At 35.3% G+C, this 21,045-nt stretch overlaps 1 protein-coding gene across 1 annotated transcript; it reads right to left on the bottom strand.

Moving 5' to 3' along the window:
• Positions 1–240: 240 nt before the first annotated feature.
• On the bottom strand, positions 241–17,635 carry LOC125867907 (protein transport protein Sec24-like CEF). The gene is made up of 25 exons (XM_049548495.1): positions 17,493–17,635; positions 16,330–17,165; positions 14,921–15,151; positions 14,605–14,679; positions 14,331–14,429; positions 12,872–12,983; positions 11,642–11,769; positions 10,725–10,844; positions 9,776–9,856; positions 8,886–8,963; positions 8,678–8,770; positions 7,655–7,709; positions 6,428–6,504; positions 5,879–5,950; positions 5,666–5,749; positions 5,425–5,544; positions 5,254–5,322; positions 4,179–4,256; positions 3,552–3,690; positions 2,433–2,597; positions 1,769–1,914; positions 1,493–1,672; positions 1,328–1,416; positions 1,106–1,137; positions 241–571 (listed from the first exon to the last, which is right to left on the bottom strand). Exons 2-25 carry the CDS (start codon positions 17,140–17,142, stop codon positions 465–467), a joined length of 3,243 nt encoding a protein of 1,080 aa, XP_049404452.1. The 5' UTR covers positions 17,143–17,165; positions 17,493–17,635; the 3' UTR covers positions 241–464.
• Between the last annotated feature and the right edge of the window lie 3,410 nt (positions 17,636–21,045).

Below are 21,045 nucleotides of genomic sequence, written 5' to 3'. Positions count from 1 at the left end.
CTACATTTATATGTTTAGCAAAAGTGGAATACAATTATTGCAAGAATATAGTGTTCATGAGGTTATATTTATCTACCAAAGTTATTCTCAAACATTTTCATCAATTTCATCTTAACATTTCTCATCATTCAATTTCATAGTCTACTAAAATTGATTTTGTAAATAAACAGTTACGTATTTGAATACCAATTAGTACTCTGAACATAGAAACCACCCTAATAGGGAGTGCTTCTGTCTTAAAAGGGCTTACACGATACAAATGGATTAGTCAACGCCTCAATGCAGATACCGAACAACAGATGAGAAACTCAGAAAATAAAAAAACAAGATAAATAAGCACTTGTTTTGGCAAGAAAGTGTTGATGAACATTTTTAATATGTCCACAAAATATCTGTACAATGTTTCCATGTAACACCTTTTCTCTATATGATCAAAATTTATGAACAAAAACTGGAAAATTTTCTCAAGCCATTTTGCTTTGAACATGTCGATGGATATGTACCAGAAACTCGACATACGAAAGTCCAATGGATGCCTTGTCTTCTACCATGTTGGAGAAAAACAACATACCTGAGTACAGAATTTACAAGCATGTAAGAAAACAGTACAAGAATACCAAAGAAGAACAATCGACAAAGTTACTCAAACACATCTGTGTTTTAATCTGTACAACTTTTGGTATAGATGATCATCTTGAAGTTGGTTGTTCAAAAGAATTACGTCAAGTTGATGCTCAGGCAAAAGGATATGCCACACAAAATCAATGATCGATATGAATGTAGCAAAGGAAATGATCATCTCAGCTTTATGAGGGTAAACGATATCCCTCCTTAGGTATCGTGATGATAAAAAAGTGAGTTACTGCAGATGGCTGAGTTTGTTTTATGTTATTGTATGATCGAGTATGAAGTATTATGCATCCAAGAATAGGAGAGTGCAAAAAATATTGATTTAAAAGCATCGATATCTATGTAGATCATCCACATAATACGGTAATTCAACCCATTTCCCCTTTAGAAGTGTTTCTTTTTGTTTGTTTCCTCTTTTTTATGTTTTTTTTTTGCGGCGGGAGAAGGTATAAAGATGGGTTGATGTATTACAAACCTGATGAATCTCCCTTTTTGCATAGTCTTAAGCTGCCAAGATCAAAATAAAAACACATATTAGAAATACGACATACAAAGTGATAACATACTAATCAAATGAATGGCCATTTTGATTTACAAGTAACTGAGATGGACCTAGCGACATTTTTAAGAGTACGAGCAACATAGCAGCTAAGACAACAGGAGTGAAAAGAAGGGCAGCAAAAAAGAAACATCATACCGGAGATAGTTACATCTTTGGCGTCTAATTTCATTAATGATATCGTTGAGCTTCTTAGAGAGTGGATTGTCATGCTGCTGCAGAACAAACTACAGAAAAAGCAGAGGCAATATGTCAAATTTGGCAGTGTTTTTACATCTAAAGAGAGAAGACACGCCAAATCACCTGTGCAGGAACTTGTTCAACAGACGAAATGCCAAGCAGTTGATGCATAACACTAGGATCTGCAGAGTTACCAACATAAATTAAACAGTCCTCGCCATTCTCTAGAAGATAGATACCGTTGTCATTGATATGTTCACTGGAAAGTGGAATAGGATGAGGAATAAGAGATTCCTCGTTCTCCTGCAAGTTCAGAGACAAAAAGTGAAAGGTAAGGAATAAATATTGAAATGGATCAAGAATGAATTACCAGTGAACTTGACTGCGAATAACCCCTACCTTTGTATTGAGTTCATGAATGGCTATCAATCTAGGGTGCACCCAAGGGATAGCCAATGAAACAGACAGTGGGGAAACATAATTAATCCAGAAGGACCTAGTATCAATCGGTTCATCAGTTTGCAATCCCGTGCTTTTAATCAGAGCTGAAATCATCAGGAAGACTTGTGTGAGTAGATCCATTTAACATTATCTTTTGCACAACATGCACTTCTTTCAAGAACAAGGTTTTACAGCAGCAAAAAGGAACTATAGTCGGCATTGCAAGATGCAACAAAACAAAACAAAAAACTCATTCAACATGACTGTGTAGCTAAGCACACATCCAACTATCCGTTAGATAACAAAAACAGGGTGATCATTCATCTATGCAGACTTTCTTGAGACTGCTTTCTTCACTATGTTGAACCACAAGTGAATCGTCAGTCGCTGCCATAGCCGTTAGCTACAATTGTATATAATGGACTAACACAAAGATGACTAATTGGTCCTCCAACTGGAATAGCAGTAAAATGTGGAACATGGACATTTTAATTAAGATATCAGAAATAAAAGCAGCAAATTCCAGAAAAGAGTAAAATTGAATAATAAACTGTATGGATAGATCGGCTCCATCAAATAATTGGGAAATGAAAGGCTTGGCTAAAAGCAGTGCAACACATACCCAGTGTGTAAAGAGGAAGAAGCTTAAGTGCCTCAGCAAGAATAAGCTGTCCAGAGGATGAGACAGTAGCACAGAATTTACGATAAGAGTATAGAATGTTAATGCAATGGTTTGTCACATGCTCTCGGATTTGTGGGAGAGGTGCTGTTGGAACTTCACTGGCCGCTGCATGGAAGATAAAAGCTCTGTATGATTAGAATTAAACAAAAAAGAAGCAGAGAACAAAGAAAAATAAACATTAGGTAATAGTGAGTGGTTAACTTTAATACACAAAAGTTAGGGTACGGGGAGGAAGATGTGCTGCTCATGCTGGAATAAAATAACTGGCATCCTTCTTCATAAACATTTAATATAGTCACTACTTTCCCAAAGAAAATACTTGATCTAACACGCTACCACATTCTCATGGTATGCTCCATCGAACTAGATTACCGAACAACAATTTCACAGTATGTGCAGATTGGTTAATTTTATCAATCACATTACCAAGTTAAAAAAAAAAAAAACAAACCAAAAGAAGAAGCAAGAAGCCATGGTCACAGAGTGAAAACCCAGAAAACATCAATTCCTGCTTATCCAAACAGTATCAACATCTCTTTTACTTTTTCCTGCACTTTAGTTGTCTAGGAATTTTCTTCAGCATGGATTCCCAAAAACATCGCATCCCAGCCCAGCTACTAGGTTCGAAGCATCCATCTACTCAATATTCATAGCATAACCATCTAAGAAGCACAGTATCAATAGAAGAATGGATGAACTATAGCAGAAATCATAACATGCAATTCGCACCTAAGACAAAAGTATGCTTTAGTTGGTTGGCTGCAGTTTGCTTTAGTTCCATGGATTATTTAAGGATTTGCTGATGTGCATTTGAGAAAGGTGCATGCACAGATGCAGCCATCCTTTGGCAGTAAATAAAGACATAAATATTGGAAGAACTTCCACAGCAAAGTCAATCTTGCAGTAAGTAGGAAAAAGGTGGAGGCGTGCCCCCTTGCACAAACATAAACAAGGACCTTTAATGTTTAGTAACCAGCTTTTTTACACAAAAGTGAAAAGGTAGGTGCAGAATAAATTGTACTTGAGAGACGTGTCTACTTTATGATATAGTATCACCACCTTGCTTTAAGATGCACGCAAATTGGGTATCCAAGTCAGCTGATCGAAACAAATCACTGAGCATAGTGGTGCAAGGCAGAGAGAAAGTTGAAATCCTGATTCTTCTTTGGCCATTGATGGTGGTGTAAAGAAGAGCACACTGGAGACATGGAAAAAAGCTATTGTAAATGACCACCAAACTGCAGCTGGGAAGGGGAAGAAAGGTTGGGGCGGGGAAAAGAACAGGAACAGTGCAAATATAAGATAGACCAAACACCCATTGTAAAGAAAAATGAAACGTGGACCATACTCAACACCAAAAGCTAGCTCACAATCAAGATTGTCTAACACCATTTAAAGAGACCACAACTCATTCCTTCAACAAAGGTGAGACATCCCCCTCCCCAGGATTAGATATTTGGAGCATGAATAACATAATATGAGGGCTCAACATGGGTAAATACAACAAGGATAAGTCTGACTCTGAGACCATTTTAAGAAAAAGAACCCTGGATCTGACTCGATCGCGAAGCTGCTCAAGAGGTGAGTAATGTCCAAAGCCATATGAAGAGACTACAGACCATTTCCCTCAACCATTCTGAGGCACTCTTAACAGATATAATTGAAGACAGACCACCAATCTGTAACCTGAAAAGAGCATTCTGAACCATCCTGCAATTTGTCGTCATGCTTCAATGTTACCATTATTGTTTTGTCACAGTCAATCTGCACCATAGAAAGCTATGTTAGGTATGAACACATTATATTCAGAAATCTAAATCAGACAAGCACGTAACAGCAATTGAGGGAAGGAACATACATACCCCATCTGCACACCATAAAGAAAAGGAAAAACTGCATACAACTATACTATTAAAATAAGATGCAGAGAAAAGGAGGTTTTCCAGTATTGCGGCATCGAAAGTGAAGAGTCCGCGCAACTTAGATTCTACTTCATTTTAGAAATCACATCATTGAAATTAGGATATGAATACAGCGAAAGAATATAGAGATTTTATAAAGCCAGCCCCAACTGATGTGAAATTAATATCAAATCAATAAATGATTGATTGAGTTATTAACATGTAGAACATGGATGAGGTCTGTCCTTAATGAATTAGAACCTAATTACAGACAGGCCCCGTAAAGAAAGTTAGAGGTTTGTTTTTGGGTGATAAGATGAGTGAAAAGACAGGATAGTGTTACGAGCCTATAGAACAGATATTAAAAATGTAACAAGAGAAAAATTCGCACATGACTTTGGAAATTACTTCTTGTTCAAAATTTTAATGCAATGCCCATTTCATAACCTATTATAGCCTGCCAACCCATTTACTCATTTTGCGACCTCTAATGCTCAAGAATATACGATACATTGGTGTTGACTAGAATTCATAAAGTTGTAAGCACTATGAGAATTATCTCCCAATATCTGCAAACAGTTTTCAGTATGGAATGACACAAAGAGGAGTGTTAAGGTCTTCACTTAGATATGACTCAAGAAAATAGACCAGAAATCAGATAAACTCAAATAGCTTATGCAAGTCTTAGACAAACTCAAAAGATCTGCCAGGGATATTTTAAATGCGGTATATATATGTCTAATTTAATCTTTTTCACGCGTCTACTGTAATTATCATTGTCCAACTATGCTAGTTGTTCTGATCCCTTTTTCTCAAAAGTGCATAAAGTATTCCCAGGAGAAAGAGGTAGAGAAACAAACCGCAGGCAAGTCAACATCTGATGGAATTCGTTTACAATAATTTCCGGAGTACTCGTTAACTTGAAGACCCTACAAACGAAACAAATCCAGCATGAATTTTGCACTTCTGTAGTCATCAATGCACTATGTTGCCACTGAGCTCAGAAGAATCCAGAAAACAAGCAAGAATACCTGACTGCATCTTACACGCATTACTGCCTCAAGCCCTTGGGGCCTAGTAATGTTCCATCGCAGATCATTGTAAAGCTTGGCAGCATCAGAAATAGCAGAGAAAGGGAAATAGTAGTACAGCTGAAATAGGAGGAAAAATTAAGGTCCAAGCCTTGACATAAGTCGACTATTACAAATGTTTATGGTGCTAAGAACATTCTGGAGAAACACAACCTAGAATTATATGTAACTCCAAACCTACCTGTCCTCCAGTAGTTTTAGGAATGACAGAAATGGAAGCTATGTCTACATATGATTGTGTTGTAAGAAACACATCAACACAAACCTGAAGGAGTTGGGATCTAATCAATCAACAGGGGTAGGCAAATGAATTAAAACATATCTAACGACATTCAGAAGGTATATAGCTATGTGTAATGAAGAACTGTTCCAGAGGAAGAAGGTGAAAGCTCACCTGATACTCAGCAAACTCGATAGCCATTGTCTTCAGGGTTTTGTCTGCTGGTTGGAGTAATTTGTGAGCCTCCTGAAATTCAATTTATATACAAGAATTTTCTGAATAAATTTGGTTCTCGAGAAGTCTACTAACTACTGTGACAAGACAAAGCGGGTGCCGGACACTGGGCAGGAAACCAAAAAAGTATTTCTATGTCGACACCTTGACAGGCAACGGACTCTTAACACTTGTGTCATACATTACCTATTTGAATCCTACATTAATGATTGTGAGAGTATGATGGACATGAACTGCAGGATAAAGTAGTGGAATGCAGTTATTGACTTCCTTTAAGAAATGATGAACACATTATATGCAGCGACAACCCAAATAAGTGATAGCATATGTGAACTAAAATTCAAGAATCAAGACTACTCGAGTGAAAGAAGTGTATATCAACTTCTGAACAATCTAGAAGAGAAAGTGAGAAACAGATGTGATTGTCTGAACCAGCAGTCTATTGCCTCAAAGGAGAAAGGTCCAAAATAGAAAATGTAACAATTTTACCGTTTCAGCAGCTGATACTGCGCTTCTTCCTTCAGCTTCTCTAGCAGAAAGGGCTCCAACACCAGTAGAAGGCAAGACTATAACACGGAGCAAGTATAGTGAACTCATAATGTTATAGAACAATTTACAGACATTAAATACCTAGCACATGCAAGACATAATTTACAAAATGTATAACATCATTGGAATATGCACTTATCAATGCTGAAGGTGTAGAGACAAAAGAGGTACTAAGAGTTCCCTGCAAATAGTTTCTAGATCCCCAAGCTATGATCTATGCAATTGGTCGTTAGGTTGTAAAATATATAACAGAAACACTACGTGGTTGCTACTTAAACAAGTTTTAATCACTTCATAGATCATAAACAAATTGAAAGCATAACCCGGACCTCTAGAAGTTAGATTAAGTAAGGGGTACTACAGGTCCAATGGGTAAACTGTAGAGTGGTTTATTCATCAAGTCTAAATAGAAAGAGATGAATTCCAAATGAAAACCCATCATCAAATGTTGATTCATTCAAGCAGGAGAGCTGCGATAGAAGTGGGTTTAGCAAGAGACCCAACAATAATATCAATATCCTCTGAGAAAGTTTAAGTGTAAATGGTTCAACAAAGAATTCTATAACAAGCCTCCTTGGTTCTGTCACTCACATGCTCCCTTGCTTAGTTGGACTGAATTTAAAACTAGGGTCGGGAGGAGCAAAAGTGATTTTTCACTTCCAATTGATTGGATAGGAGAGTAACAGGCGACAGTAGGAAACTACACTTGATAGACGGTAGATCATACTACCTACTCTGAAACCTCTTACATAAAGAAAACTCCATGCACCAATCAAGAAGCCTTTATCACCAAGAGTGAGTTTTTCCTTTTGTGAAATTAGGAAAATAAAATGAATTTGTTCTTGTCTTAGGTATATAATTTGAAATTTAAATATAGATAATAGAGTTTTGTATCTTTTTCTATCTCCTGAAAAAACCATTTAGCTAAAATTCATGTTGGATCAGATTCGAACGAATCTTTCAATAATCAGGTAAAAAACTCTCTATCTATTTTTAGAAAATTAGAAGACAAGAACAAAAGACAAAGGGGGTCCTTGCTGATTCATACGGAATTCCACGTGCCCCATGCTACTCGGGTCAGAAACTGCAGCAGTGTATATTCATACCGTTCATGTCGCCTATGAGTATGTACATGTGATACAAGGTTCATTATAGTTAGTTATTTACCTGATTGAAATACAAGAAGTTTCCCTCCGGTGTTTTTCATTGCCAAGAAAGCAGCCTAAAGTAACAAGAAGAAAATAACAAAAACAATTAACTCATTATTCCAGCATTGATTTGACTTAAATTACTTACCTGCATGCAGTAACACAATAATGGAATTCAGTGTTCGATATATCATTCACTAGCCTTAAATCTTCTTTATTTCAATGAGCACGCATGAAAAATATTTCTTTTGTCTAAACTACTAAATGACATATGCTACATGAATTATGCCATAAATTGCCAATGAAGACTGAGTCCCCAGTCGATGACAATTGACTGTGGCATTCCATGCAATGAAACTGTCAGTCAATGACGTATTCGTTGTCAAGGTAGATCTTTTTCTTTTCCTTTCAAGATATTGCGTATAAAGAGAAAGATAGTCAGTCCTCTTGGGCGGCCGAGTCGCTTATCCAAAGGGACAAACCTATAAGGGTAGTCCCATTACTTAAAGTTTCATAATGAAAATCATTTTAGTGAAAGCTATGCCCCTTATAACTTCTGTTGACAAACTTAAAGATACAGGACACAAATAGATCCCTAATAAACTTGCTAATGCCAACAGTCACTCTCTTATGACATGGTTAGAGGATACCTCCTAGCTTTCCTTTGGCATCCGCTGGCATCTATTCAGCCATAGATTACCCTATAATCCAGGAACCATTTCCTTGTGGAAAAATTAAATAAAACTCTGGAGCCGTTTCAGTGCTATGAAAGCAATAGCTTTGTCGCAAAAAATGTCTGAGCAATGTAAAGCCGCAAACTTGTTCGGGTTTAAAAAGTTTAACCTTTACTGATTTATTTTCTTCTTTCTGTTACTAAGTACTTTGGTCACTGGTTATCAAAAACTAAGTACTTTATTCCATTATCCTTTTGTAATGAAAAAAGTATTCTCCTTACTCTCCTTAAAGTTAGCTATTAACTTCTTTTGAAGATACATGTAGCTTCTAGTGTGTCAGATTTTATATTTGAAATGCGTATTCATACCTTGACTGCAGCACCAAAAGCCGAATCAGCAGTCCTGTTATGCCCGAACATTGTTGGGATGTTTTCTAGGAGAAGCTCTAGATGTTCACGACACTGGAAATGTAGAAAAGTAACAACTTCCACTGAGAATTACTGATATGTTTTAGTCATTTTCTTTCAGTAAAAGGAAAATGAAAAAAACAGGAAGTCAACACTTTGCAGGACTAACCTCTGAGAGCTGCACAATAACATCACTCCGAAGGGGAGTGTAAACATCTTGGACATCAGGGACAATAAGCATCAATGGCTGCAAACACAGATTCTGGATATGAGCATGCACTTTTACTTCAAAGTAGATCAAACCACTTCCACAATCTTAATTTGCAATTAGTATTGATATTAAATGTAAAAAAATCCATCATTTCTTAATGAAATAAATTAGTTTACACATACCAATAAGAGAAAACCCACTCTGAGATGCTTAAAAAGGTAAGAAGCAAAAGAATAGAAAAAATAAAAGAACACCATCATATCAGAAACAACTGGAAGTGAAATAGAAAGCAGAAATTCTCAAGAACAAACACGGAACTGCATAATCAAGTACAATGGAGCAGCACTACCGGTTAAGGGCGACCAGAGCAGCTGAGGAATAACTCCTTCCTGAACACTGGAAAATATTCTCTTATAACGAACCTATGAACTACCATTAGACAAGATAAAGAGGAAAAGGAAATAAGACCATTTTATTCCTCTTTCTGAAACTACTACACTCCTTCACAATCTGTTGGCTAGATTTTTATATTATTTATACAAAGTTTTGATGATCTGTTTCATTTATAATTTACCAGAAAAAATGAGAAATGTATTCAACTAAAACCTTTGGCTACATTTACACAGAATCTAACAAGAAATCATTTTTGAAAGGCTGCAAACACTTCGTATCCAGATGTCTTTCTACATCTAATTTCCTGACTGAAAGTAATTGTGAGTCATCATACACGTAAGAAAGAGAAAAATACAGATACTTAGTGATTTTGAACATTGATACCAAAGCATGTTTTGTTTAATAGGAACAGTAGCTATATCTTGCAGGGTAAATGAAATCCCAATGTGTAAAACCTGCTGCAGTGCACGTTTTAGATTGTAAAAATGGATAGTCGAGTCAAATGTAGCAATTCCGATCAATGTTCGAGGACCTTCCTGCAATAACAAGTTGCCAACATCAGGGACAGCTCATATACTCTCTCCATAAATGCTGTGCATTAAAAATCAAACCAACCATAATAATGCATGATAGATCAAGTAGCAGAGTATCACGAACAAGAACTACCATAAACTCGATTAACCCATCCTTTGACAAGTAAAGATAATGTCCTGACCACTTGCCTAATATCTTCCCCCGTACTTTTAATTAGATGAAGAATTTTACCAAACCAAGATCCAGTGAATTGATTTGGGACGAATGACTTGACTTGGTGACAAACTGGGTGGATTAAAACATATGACTTGTCTCTATGTTCTCTCAAAGAACTCTCCTGTGTTAAGGGCTTGAGGCTGCTGCTGGAGTAGCCAGAGGCTCTTTGGTGACAGCTGCTTATTGTCCATCAAAAATAATTAATCAACTATACTTTCCTCTCAAAATGACCTGAATTCTCCAACCATTAGTAATATCACCTACTCATGAGGTTCTTTGCTGAAACACCTCCCTTCCCCCATAAAAACCAACTAAGGCCTACATTAGACATTCTGCCCTATAAACCAACATTACCAGGACATCGTCCTTACTACACTGCACTATAAAGGACTTAAAACAAACTGGAAATTCCTAAGTCAAAAAGCTCATAACTGTTGTCACAATCCCAAAGGATGAAAAGGCAAAACTAGCTGCTTGAACACTAACATTAAAACTGAACTTCCAGTTACGTCAAGAAATTCAGTATGAATGAAGTTGTTTTGTGAGGATCTCCATTCAAAAAGACAGAAGACTGTATTATAATATGTCTTTAATGTAAGGATATTGCCAATTGTAAATGAATTAAATTACCAGTAATTAAAACAACAGACTTACAGGAAGATCAGAAATGACTTGGCTTATCGCACTGCAAGCAGCTGCAGTTGCACCAGTTTGTATGGCATTCATGGAGACATCAATAAGGAAGAAATATACAGCAGGCATTGGCTCACGCACCTGGATTTGTTTCCAAGTTATCACTTAAAATCAAAAACATTCCAGCATATATCAAGGAAACTACTCCATCAAGAACAAGAAGTGCATACGTTTAAATTGCTAGCTGAGATAAACAATTATAAACAAAGAGTAGTTTTGTCTAAAATCATGAATTATTTGTCAATAAACATTCTCTGTCAAAAAAGAGTAAAATGTGTTCAAATCATCACCACCACCAATCTCTTTTACTGTCAATACCATCTTGCAAAAGTCCAGGACCAGTAACTTGACAAATCAGCCACAGTGTAATATATATCCCTTTTGCCTTCCCTCTACCTTCCCTCTTTTCTCTCTCCACGAAATTATTTTCATTAGTTTGAATATGTGCAAGTATTACCTAAAGAAATACATAGAGCAGAACTGTTTCCCCACCAAGACTAACGAAGAAGATAAGAAGTTATTTAAGATGATTATTGGTACAATCCTCAGTTCCTCTAAAATAGGTTAAATTAGCAATAGAACAGTACATACATGCTAATGAACTACTGCTGAAACACCGTACATTAGCAAATATTTGCAATGGATATGACGTACTAGGTGATGTGCAAGCTTCCCTAAATATCAAAACAAATGTAGATAGCATTCAGAAACTCTTTGTTCTCTTAAGTTAACGATAACCCTTTGCTTGGAGTTCAATTTAAAACTGATTCTACTTCAATAAATTCATCCAACCATGCCACCTAATCAAGGTGTGCAAACTTGAAATGTAAATCTTCAATAAATTTATCTAATATTAAAGTCCACCAAAGGTCACCAACCATATATTCCTTAGTAGCTACAAATTCAACAGTTCCTCGGCATAGTTCTGGCCTTTCATCAGCATCTCTACGCCTGCCGTCTGGACCTAAGTTGCAGTGATAATCCTGAGGAGTTTCATCGGTATATCCTGCAAAAAAATGTCAAGCATGTGGAATTAAAACTTCAGAATTTCATTCAAACTTCAATATTTGGGAACTGATAAGAGTTTTCATGTTCACTGTTTTAATTTATCAGTTGCAGCTATTAGCGTGTTTCTTAGGTTTTTAGGATTGGTTGCACAATGAAAAGTAAAATGCACAGTATTTGATCATGAAATCAATTGTTTCCTGCTAAATTAGAGTTATCTAGAAGGAAAAGTAATTTTGGAAACAAGACATAACTTAGGCAGTTAATTGAGTGGAAGCAAGAGAAATCACTAGATTATTCTTTTTCCATAGTTGTAACCGTAGTAGGAAAAGGTACACTTTTCATTCAAGCATTCGGAGAAATAGGTGGATTCCTTGACAATTTCCTCATCACTGTTCTCTAGTGTTCTGCTGCTGCGTTGCTCATTCCTTTTCCTAAGGGTACACCATGTCCAGACTTTGTTTGCCCTGTCCTTAAAACTCAATGTTTCGTTCCATCACTACATCACTTTTTCTATATGGACCTTCTACCACTACGTCATAGCAACAATATAGGGAACCAGCCCTCCTGATGTTCTCAGGATATGGCAATACTGTTTACCAGCCCAAAGTAATACTTGGATAAAATTTGTCATCTTTCCCTCCTTCCTGAATAACTTGCACTAATATAGAAACAATCAGACCAAGAAATATTGCACCAATCCAACCACCAAATAACTCTCAAACATCAAACCAGTCATTGGACTTATCAACTTCTGCTGCCAATATTTTCCAGATAAACATATTGCCAAATATATGCTTAACACTAGAATCAATTTTCTAACACTAAATATGCTCAGTTGATAAATACGAACGTTCTTTAGAAATTTATTAATAAGACGAATTCAAGCAGAACTTAGACCTCAGAACATGCAAATTCTATGTTTCAGTGTTTGCCATTTCACATCCTATAAGTTGTCCAGCACACATGTCAGACTCATATCCTTGTCCGAGTCTGTGTCCCTGTCCCCTAGAACTTCAATTATGATACAGTAGATGTCATCAAGAAGCGGGCTCTAAACTCTTAAGTATCACATAAGTTTGGTGAAAGGGATTCATTCATACCACATAAGTTACAAATGAAACGCCTTCCCTGATCAATGAACTTCATAAAAGGATTTATGTAGCCTTTGCAGCGAGAGCAACGAACAGGACCACTTTCCCCAAAATCAACAACCTATCAAACAATCCAACATGTCGTGTGAGAAGAAGGTAAAGACACCAATACAAGTATCATTTTCTAGCCTGAGGTAAGCTACTAGAACCCAACCAAAGCTTTTTTATATATATAAAGGTAATGTAAGAACCCAACCAAAGCTATTTTCCTCCAAAATAGTCACAATAAAGAGTAAACATAAATGATAAGTATGTAAGAAGCATACTGCATTCATCAGCTAATACTTCACAAGTCCATAAGGTATACCTGCAACTCAACCTTATCCTATAAATAGTCACAAAAGAACAGGGAAAAAGCACCCTACTGCACCTAGGAGGGTTGTAGCTCTCTGGATTGCACCTTCTGAAAAATTACTGCTTGTAGCACTTAAACATAATCTGAACAAGAATATATCTAGGACAAACTTAAAACCATCTTGACACTATCAATGCAATTCATCAGCAGTCAGCATCCCATATGAAGCTATAGAGTAGCTCAAGATCAATGAACATATCGCCCCTAGAATTTACATCAAACACCTAGCTTTGACAAGAAAGCTAAGTATTTACATTCATCAAATAAGTAGCTGAGTTTAACTCCAAACTCAGGAATGACCGCAAAATAGTGCACAAAGGTCTTTATGGCCATCCATCTGCAGTTAGGAACCATTATGGAAAAGACAAAGCAATAACAAGTAAAAGCTCATTTTTCTGTTTAATACAAAGCTACAAAACATTGTCATCTATTAAATGCAGTGGGTGCATATATCATAATATAGTTGTCTGTCTCATGGAAAAACTGGTACAGTATATCACAGTTTGCAAATTTGTACTTACTTCACAGAACAAGATATATTAGCCTTTTGAAATGCAAAATTCAAGCTATACAAATTATATCTTATCCCTTGCAATTCTTTAAGAACTTCTGTGTAAAAGAACAGCTCCGAATACTTTTTCTTTTTGTTGGTAACGGTGAGGTCCAAGCCAGCTTGTTCGCACCTAGACTATACCACTAGGTACCTGTTACCTCTCACCAATATACGTATCGAGTAACTTTGTCTAGCAAGGCTTAGACAGTCACGAAGAAATCACCTAGTGTATTTGTCTATGTTGGAAATTAAACCCTAGCCTCCAAGGTTTGCACCCACTTCATTGACCACTACTAGAACAATGAAAATTATGTTGAATAACAAATTAATGTTCTCCTTGGACATCAAAAGATGGAAATCTATTCTTTTTGTTATGATTTCTAACATACATCTAGATGGCAGAAGCCTAAAAACAGGAAACAAGGTAAATATGAAATATCTGGCAAGAACTATAGCTCCGTCTCAGACAGTAATGTTTACAAGAAGAAAAGGTGAATTACTTGAATGGGCTGTTCAGATGGATGAGGAAGAGCCAAGGGTTGGACCAACAGAGACAACTGCATTGCAGAGGTCGTCAAAAGGTCACTGGTGCATGGAATCTGTTGAACAAATAACAAGGACCCAATCATCTACAATCAGTACTCATGTTCAGATGGAATAGTAATGGTCAATAAGCTTGCTCTTTCAAGTGGAACAGGAAAAGTATAAACACACAAAATTGATTAGATTGAATATTATGTACAGATATCAAAATAATGTGAAGAAGATCAGCACCTGATTGACAGTACACCTCATGAACCGTGGACTGCAATTTCCAGTATCCCAAACAATGTAGTCACTGGTGGCAGGCTTCAAGGGAGACAAGGGAAATAGAAGGATATTAGAAAAAGAGCAAGGAAAAGAAACTTCAACTATTATGAACCTTTTCTTCTTTTTTTCTTATAGTTAACTTATATATCTATTTCTAATGCACTACAATTATTATTTAAAGAAAAGCATAGCTCATAGCTGAATAAACACAACCCCTGGAAACAGTAAACAATACTATGAAGAAAAAAAACTTCTTTCCTGCAATGAAGAAATAATTTACCGGAGGGGGATTGGCTTTATTGCCTTGACGAGTTTCATGCAAGATTGCTGCAGAATTTGGAATTGGGCGCGGAATTTGACTGGAATCAAAGTTTGATTGTCCAGTTAATGCAGATCCAGCATGACCCATAGAAGGAGTTACTGCAGCTTCTGCTTGATTTGAATGCAGAGACGTCATCCCAAACATCATAGGTGGTTGCATTGAACCAGGGACAGCAGAAAGTGGAGCAACCTATAAACCAGTAAATTCAGCTTATGTACCTCACATTAAAGTGGATATATAGTACACGACGCATAACAAAAGACGGAGAAGTACAAAAAGCATACTGGAACCCATCTACTTGATTCAAAAACTTAGTCCTCGTGATTTTAGGATTTCAGAAGGAACAACGAAGAAAAGTACTTTCAAAAAGCACCATGTTTATAGGCGTTGCTCTTTGTTTTCTTTTTTTTTGCAGAAGATCACTATGCTACTTCTGATTACATAAGGGACAGGTTGATCTTTAGATTCTTTATGGCATCACTTTTCTTTCTCTAACAACTTATGCATTAAGATGAAATTGCAACACACTTCAACATAGGTATCAACGCAGGCCTCTTACATTCGAGTCACACTGCTAAGCTACATAATTATCAAAAGAATTTCCACTTACTTGGCCATTAAAAAGTTTCAGAGTGGCCATGTTTCCGCTGCCAGGACCAAAAAGATGCAATTTTTATGTTTATAAAAACCATTAAACTCGTAATTCTCCTGTGATAATGATCAAACAAAAACATAAGGGGCGTAGACAACTTATATATTATTTTTTTAACTCCCTAGAGCTGTAATCTCTTTGTGATGGATTGTTGATTTTTAAAGTGTAAATAAAAAGGAACAATAAGTGTCCTATGAATTGTTCTTTCATTACATCTATCTCTAAGTTTCACATGTTATGCTACTAGACTTTGCAAATAAATTAACTATAAATTGTCTGTACGTCATGATGCAAATTTTGTTTCCTTCAATAAGATAAGAGCTGTTACACTAATTTCAGGANTGTTTATAAAAACCATTAAACTCGTAATTCTCCTGTGATAATGATCAAACAAAAACATAAGGGGCGTAGACAACTTATATATTATTTTTTTAACTCCCTAGAGCTGTAATCTCTTTGTGATGGATTGTTGATTTTTAAAGTGTAAATAAAAAGGAATAATAAGTGTCCTATGAATTGTTCTTTCATTACATCTATCTCTAACTTTCACATGTTATGCTACTAGACTTTGCAAATAAATTAACTATAAATTGTCTGTATGTCATGATGCAAATTTTGTTTCCTTCAATAAGATAAGAGTTGTTACACTAATTTCAGGAAAGACAGAAACTTTTTACCTTAGAAGTACAATCACAATATGATATGCATATTTTACCTGATGGGGCTGTGTTTGCCATGTTTGCATTCCATAAGGAGCAACCATAGGAGGAGGCATCACTTGGACGGGTGGTGCAAATGTGGAGGAACTTGAAGAAGGTGGCACATTCTGAGTTGATCCCAGAAATGGAGGCGGCGGTTGTGCAGTAACTGATGTTGAGCTTGAAGGTGGACTCCCAAAGGATGGATGCATCCTTGGAGGCAGAGAAGGAGTTCCAGATGATAACATTGCTGACAGAAGAGCTCCAGCTGGTGGCCTGCTTGGAGGAGGAAAATGTGGTCCACCCTGCATTGTCCCTGGACCAAATGCAGGTGGCCCATTACTAGCTGAACTAGAAACACCTGAAGGCGGCACAAGAAGACCTGTTGAAACAGCAAAAGGTCCTGGCGGGCCAGCACGAGGACCTGAGGCGGAAGGCAAAGCACCAGGTGGCGGTCGAATGGCAGGACTACCAACAGAATGAAGCACTGCACCAGCAGGAGGTGGCCTAGATGCAAAGGACGGTGGAGCTTGACCCGCAGAAGGAGAGACGGTTGGTCTAGAAACTACATTCGGAGGCAATGTAGTTTGCGGAGGACCCCTTTGGAATGCACCAGGTGGAGGAGGTCCTGGACGATTCGCAGGCAGCCCACCAGCAAAAGAGGGTGGCTGCTGCCCAAAAGGTGTTGCACTAGGCCTAGGACCACCAGTGGGGTTTGTAGGTGGGTGGTTGGGTCTATTAATTTCCAAATGTTGCATTCCATGAGCAAGTGCATCAGGATTGTAATTGGGTGGTACATTCCCTGGTCTAGGTCCCCCTGGAGCTTCCATCAATTATTAAACAAATTTCCCACCTAAATTCAAAAATCCCAAGTCATAAAAAAAAAGGCAAAACCTCTGTCCAACAACCACTTCATCTCACACCGAAAACAAGAGAGATACACAACATGTGTTTGATATAAGAAAAACGTTTTCCACGAAAATTAACTTACCTTGTCTAATCATTTTTCAAGCATTTGCTTCAGTATAAAATAAAGTTACACATAACAATCCTAAAAACAGGGGAACATGTAAAGTACTAAAGATTCAATTTTTGGTATACTTTTACCCCACTATTTACAGAAAAAAAAAAAACACTTTTTTTCTGGAATACGATGTAGTATGGAAAAAAGAACTCTCACCAGCTCTCCGTCGACGGAATTCTTCGCCGGCGGCAAACAAAAAAGGCGTTTCCGATGAACTGAATCGCTCCGGCGAATTCAAATAGTGAAATTTGGGAAGAAGGGAATTTGTATATTTGCTTTTAGATTCCCGCAATATTTCACCTTCCTTATATACTTCATTATTTTTTTCAACTTTACCAAATCTAAAAAATATAATTGAAAATTAAAATTTGCGATTTATACGTGTATTAAAATTATATAGCTATAAATGGTCAAATATTTTTCAAATATGGTACTCCCACCGTCACTATTTATTAGTCAAATATTTTTTAATTTGATTTACTTTTTTACTTATCATCTTTAACAAATCAATAAAAGATAATCTATTTTTTTCTATTATATCTCTAATTTATTAATATTGAGTTAATATCTTTGAAAAATGTAGTGAAGAAATATATTTGATGTACTATCAATTAATAGGGATAAAATGGTAAACTCACTATATCAATCAATATTTTCTTAATAGGTAATTAGGTATGTCAAGTCAAAATTTTACTAGTTATATTTAGATAAGTTCTCCTTTAAATTTTCTGTTTAAACTACTAACACTAATTATTTATAAGAATACAGTTGAAATCAATGAGTCAGATGCTACATCGATGAAATTTTATGGACAAATTAAATTGTCACTCACATTTCGGTGATAGTATTCAAACACTTCTTCTAGTTCATGTTAAAAATGCAAACATCTCATAGTACGAATATAAAATACAAATAACTCATAGTGCAAATATAAAACTCGCAAAATAATAATATTTCAGATATGTTTTTTACCATTATCTCAATATTATGTCTAAGAAGTAGCTACTGTGGTGAAACCAAAATTTGATAAACTTGTCAACAAGCTAATTGCTTGTTTGAGTATTGATACATAACATATTAAATGATTAATCATATATATATATATATATATATATATATATATATAAAAGAGAACATTAGGCCCGCCTACGTGGCGCCACCAGAATTCAGGTTTCCCTTTTAATTTATTTATTTTCAAAATTAGCCTTCTCCTTTCATTAAAAGTTGTGACTTTTATGAAAAGTTGCGACTTTTTTGAAGAGTTACGACTTTTTTGAAGAGTTGCGACTTTTATGAAAAGTTGTGACTTTTATGAAAGGTTGTGACATTTATGATAAGGCACAATAAATATTTGTTCACACTACCCTTTGTTGTTTATAAATAGAGGAATTTTCTCTCATTTTAAAACAACAAAAATTCTGAACTACTTCTTCTTCTTCTGTTGCACAATTAAATATTCGTGTACTTTGCTCCTGTTGAGTGACTCACTTCACCATTGTTTTTGTATCAATACACTGGTGAGTAGAATCGTCCTATTCTAAGATGATCTATTCCTTTAAACCTCGGGTACTAGAAGGGAATAATTTTCTTAATGGTACACTATGCATTTAGTGGGATCAATTTTTTCCTTTCTGTTTCATTCTATTGTAACAGACTTACAGATCATGTTATTTTTTTTTACAGTCATTAATTTATGTTTATTTTATTAATTGTTTTTTTGAGTATATCTTTTAAACTTTGTTGTTTATGTTTTTTCAATGTTATTGTTACAAGTATTTGTTAGTACAAATTAAATAACACACGTTAAATGAGTATTCATGCAAGTTTTCTCTACTAAAATTGTTGAAAGTAGAGTAAAAGAATTCCTTAAAGATCTGTACTACCATATCTTGAAGACAAAATTCAAATTTGGTATGTCATTGTAAACACATAAAGATCTTAAAAACTTTATCGCAACTTGATGTGCGAAGTGAACCAGGAAAAGAAGACAAAAATTAATAAACTTTTGACATAAGTTTTAGGATGTGTTGAATGGCCTATAGAGGAATATGACTAGACTGCAACATCTTTTAATCCCAAAAAAATAGATAACTACACAATAAATTAATTGCTCATATTCAATATAAAGTATGAACAAATTTCTCAAGTTTACTGCAAGTTGTAAATACTTTTTTTGAAGTAATAGATGTGTTTTCGACATTTGATTGGAATAGAAGTGTAGTTTCAAATTGAACTTCATCACTCTGGTATGTTGATTTTTAAAAAACACTCAAACAAACTAAATAGTTTTGTGTAATATTTTTCCCTTTTAAATAATATAATAAGTTGAATTGTTGTCCAATATGATACATTTTTCCTTTAATTTTCATTTTAATAATTACTTATGATACATTTAAATGGGAACTTTAAAGTGATATATGTAAAACAAAAGGTAGTGCTAAACTTTCTATACGATAGAATTAGAATATTTGTTCACTTTTTTCAACCTTTTACAATTTATTTATCTCTACATCATCGATTATTTATTTATTACAATATTTAATATTACCAGTTGATACATTTGATTCCTGGAAGCAAAATGATAAATTATAAAATCAAATTAAAGACGATTGCTTGAAGGATAAATGATAATATGTTATAATTATCAATTCCTTTGTAGTGTTTTACTTTAAATAACTAATGGGTTATAAGTATTATTTTATAAATTCCGTAACATTAAATTTCCGCGCAAGACGCAGGTAATGGGTAATTTTACTATACATATATATAAAAGTATGTTTCAGTGGCAATATTAGTCGTTACTAATGCTGATAATAGTCGCCACTAAAAGTATGTTTTAGTAGCAACATTAGTTGCTGCTAATACCGACAATAGTCGCCACTAAAAGAATGTTTTACTGGCAACATTAGTCGTTGCTAATACATATAATAGTCGCCACTAAAAGAATGTTTAGTGGCAACTTTAGTCGCTGCTAATGCCTATAATAATCGCCACTAATAGTTTGTTTTAGTAGCAACATAGTCNTCGCAAAATAATAATATTTCAGATATGTTTTTTACCATTATCTCAATATTATGTCTAAGAAGTAGCTACTATGGTGAAACCAAAATTTGATAAACTTGTCAACAGGCTAATTGCTTGTTTGAGTATTGATACATAATATATTAAATGATTAATCATATATCATATATATATATATATATATATATAAGAGAACATTAGGCCCGCCTACGTGGCGCCACCAAAATTCAGGATTCCCTTTTAATTTATTTATTTCTAAAACTAGCCTTCTCCTTTCATTAAAAGTTGTGAATTCTATGAAAAGTTGTGACTTTTTTGAAGAGTTACGACTCTTTTGAAGAGTTGCGACTTTTATGAAAAGTTGTGACTTTTATGAAAGGTTGTGACCTTTCTGATAAAGCACAATAAATATTTGTTCACACTACCCTTTGTTGTTTATAAATAGAGGAATTTTCTCTCATTTTAAAACAACGAAAATTCTGAACTACTTCTTCTTCTTCTTTTGCACAATTAAATATTCGTGTACTTTGCTCCTGTTGAGTGACTCACTTCATCATTGTTTTTTGTTTCAATACACCGGTGAATAGAATCGTCCTATCCTGAGATGATTTATTCCTTTAAACCTCGGGTACTAAAAGGGAATAATTTTCTTAATGGTACATTATGCATTTAGTGGGATCAATTTTTT

The sequence above is a fragment of the Solanum stenotomum genome, chromosome 6, assembly GCF_019186545.1.
Source record: "Solanum stenotomum isolate F172 chromosome 6, ASM1918654v1, whole genome shotgun sequence".
NCBI lineage: Eukaryota > Viridiplantae > Streptophyta > Magnoliopsida > Solanales > Solanaceae > Solanum > Solanum stenotomum.
The sequence above is the reverse complement of the archived record's forward strand: the minus strand, read 5'-3'. Positions and strand labels throughout refer to the sequence as shown.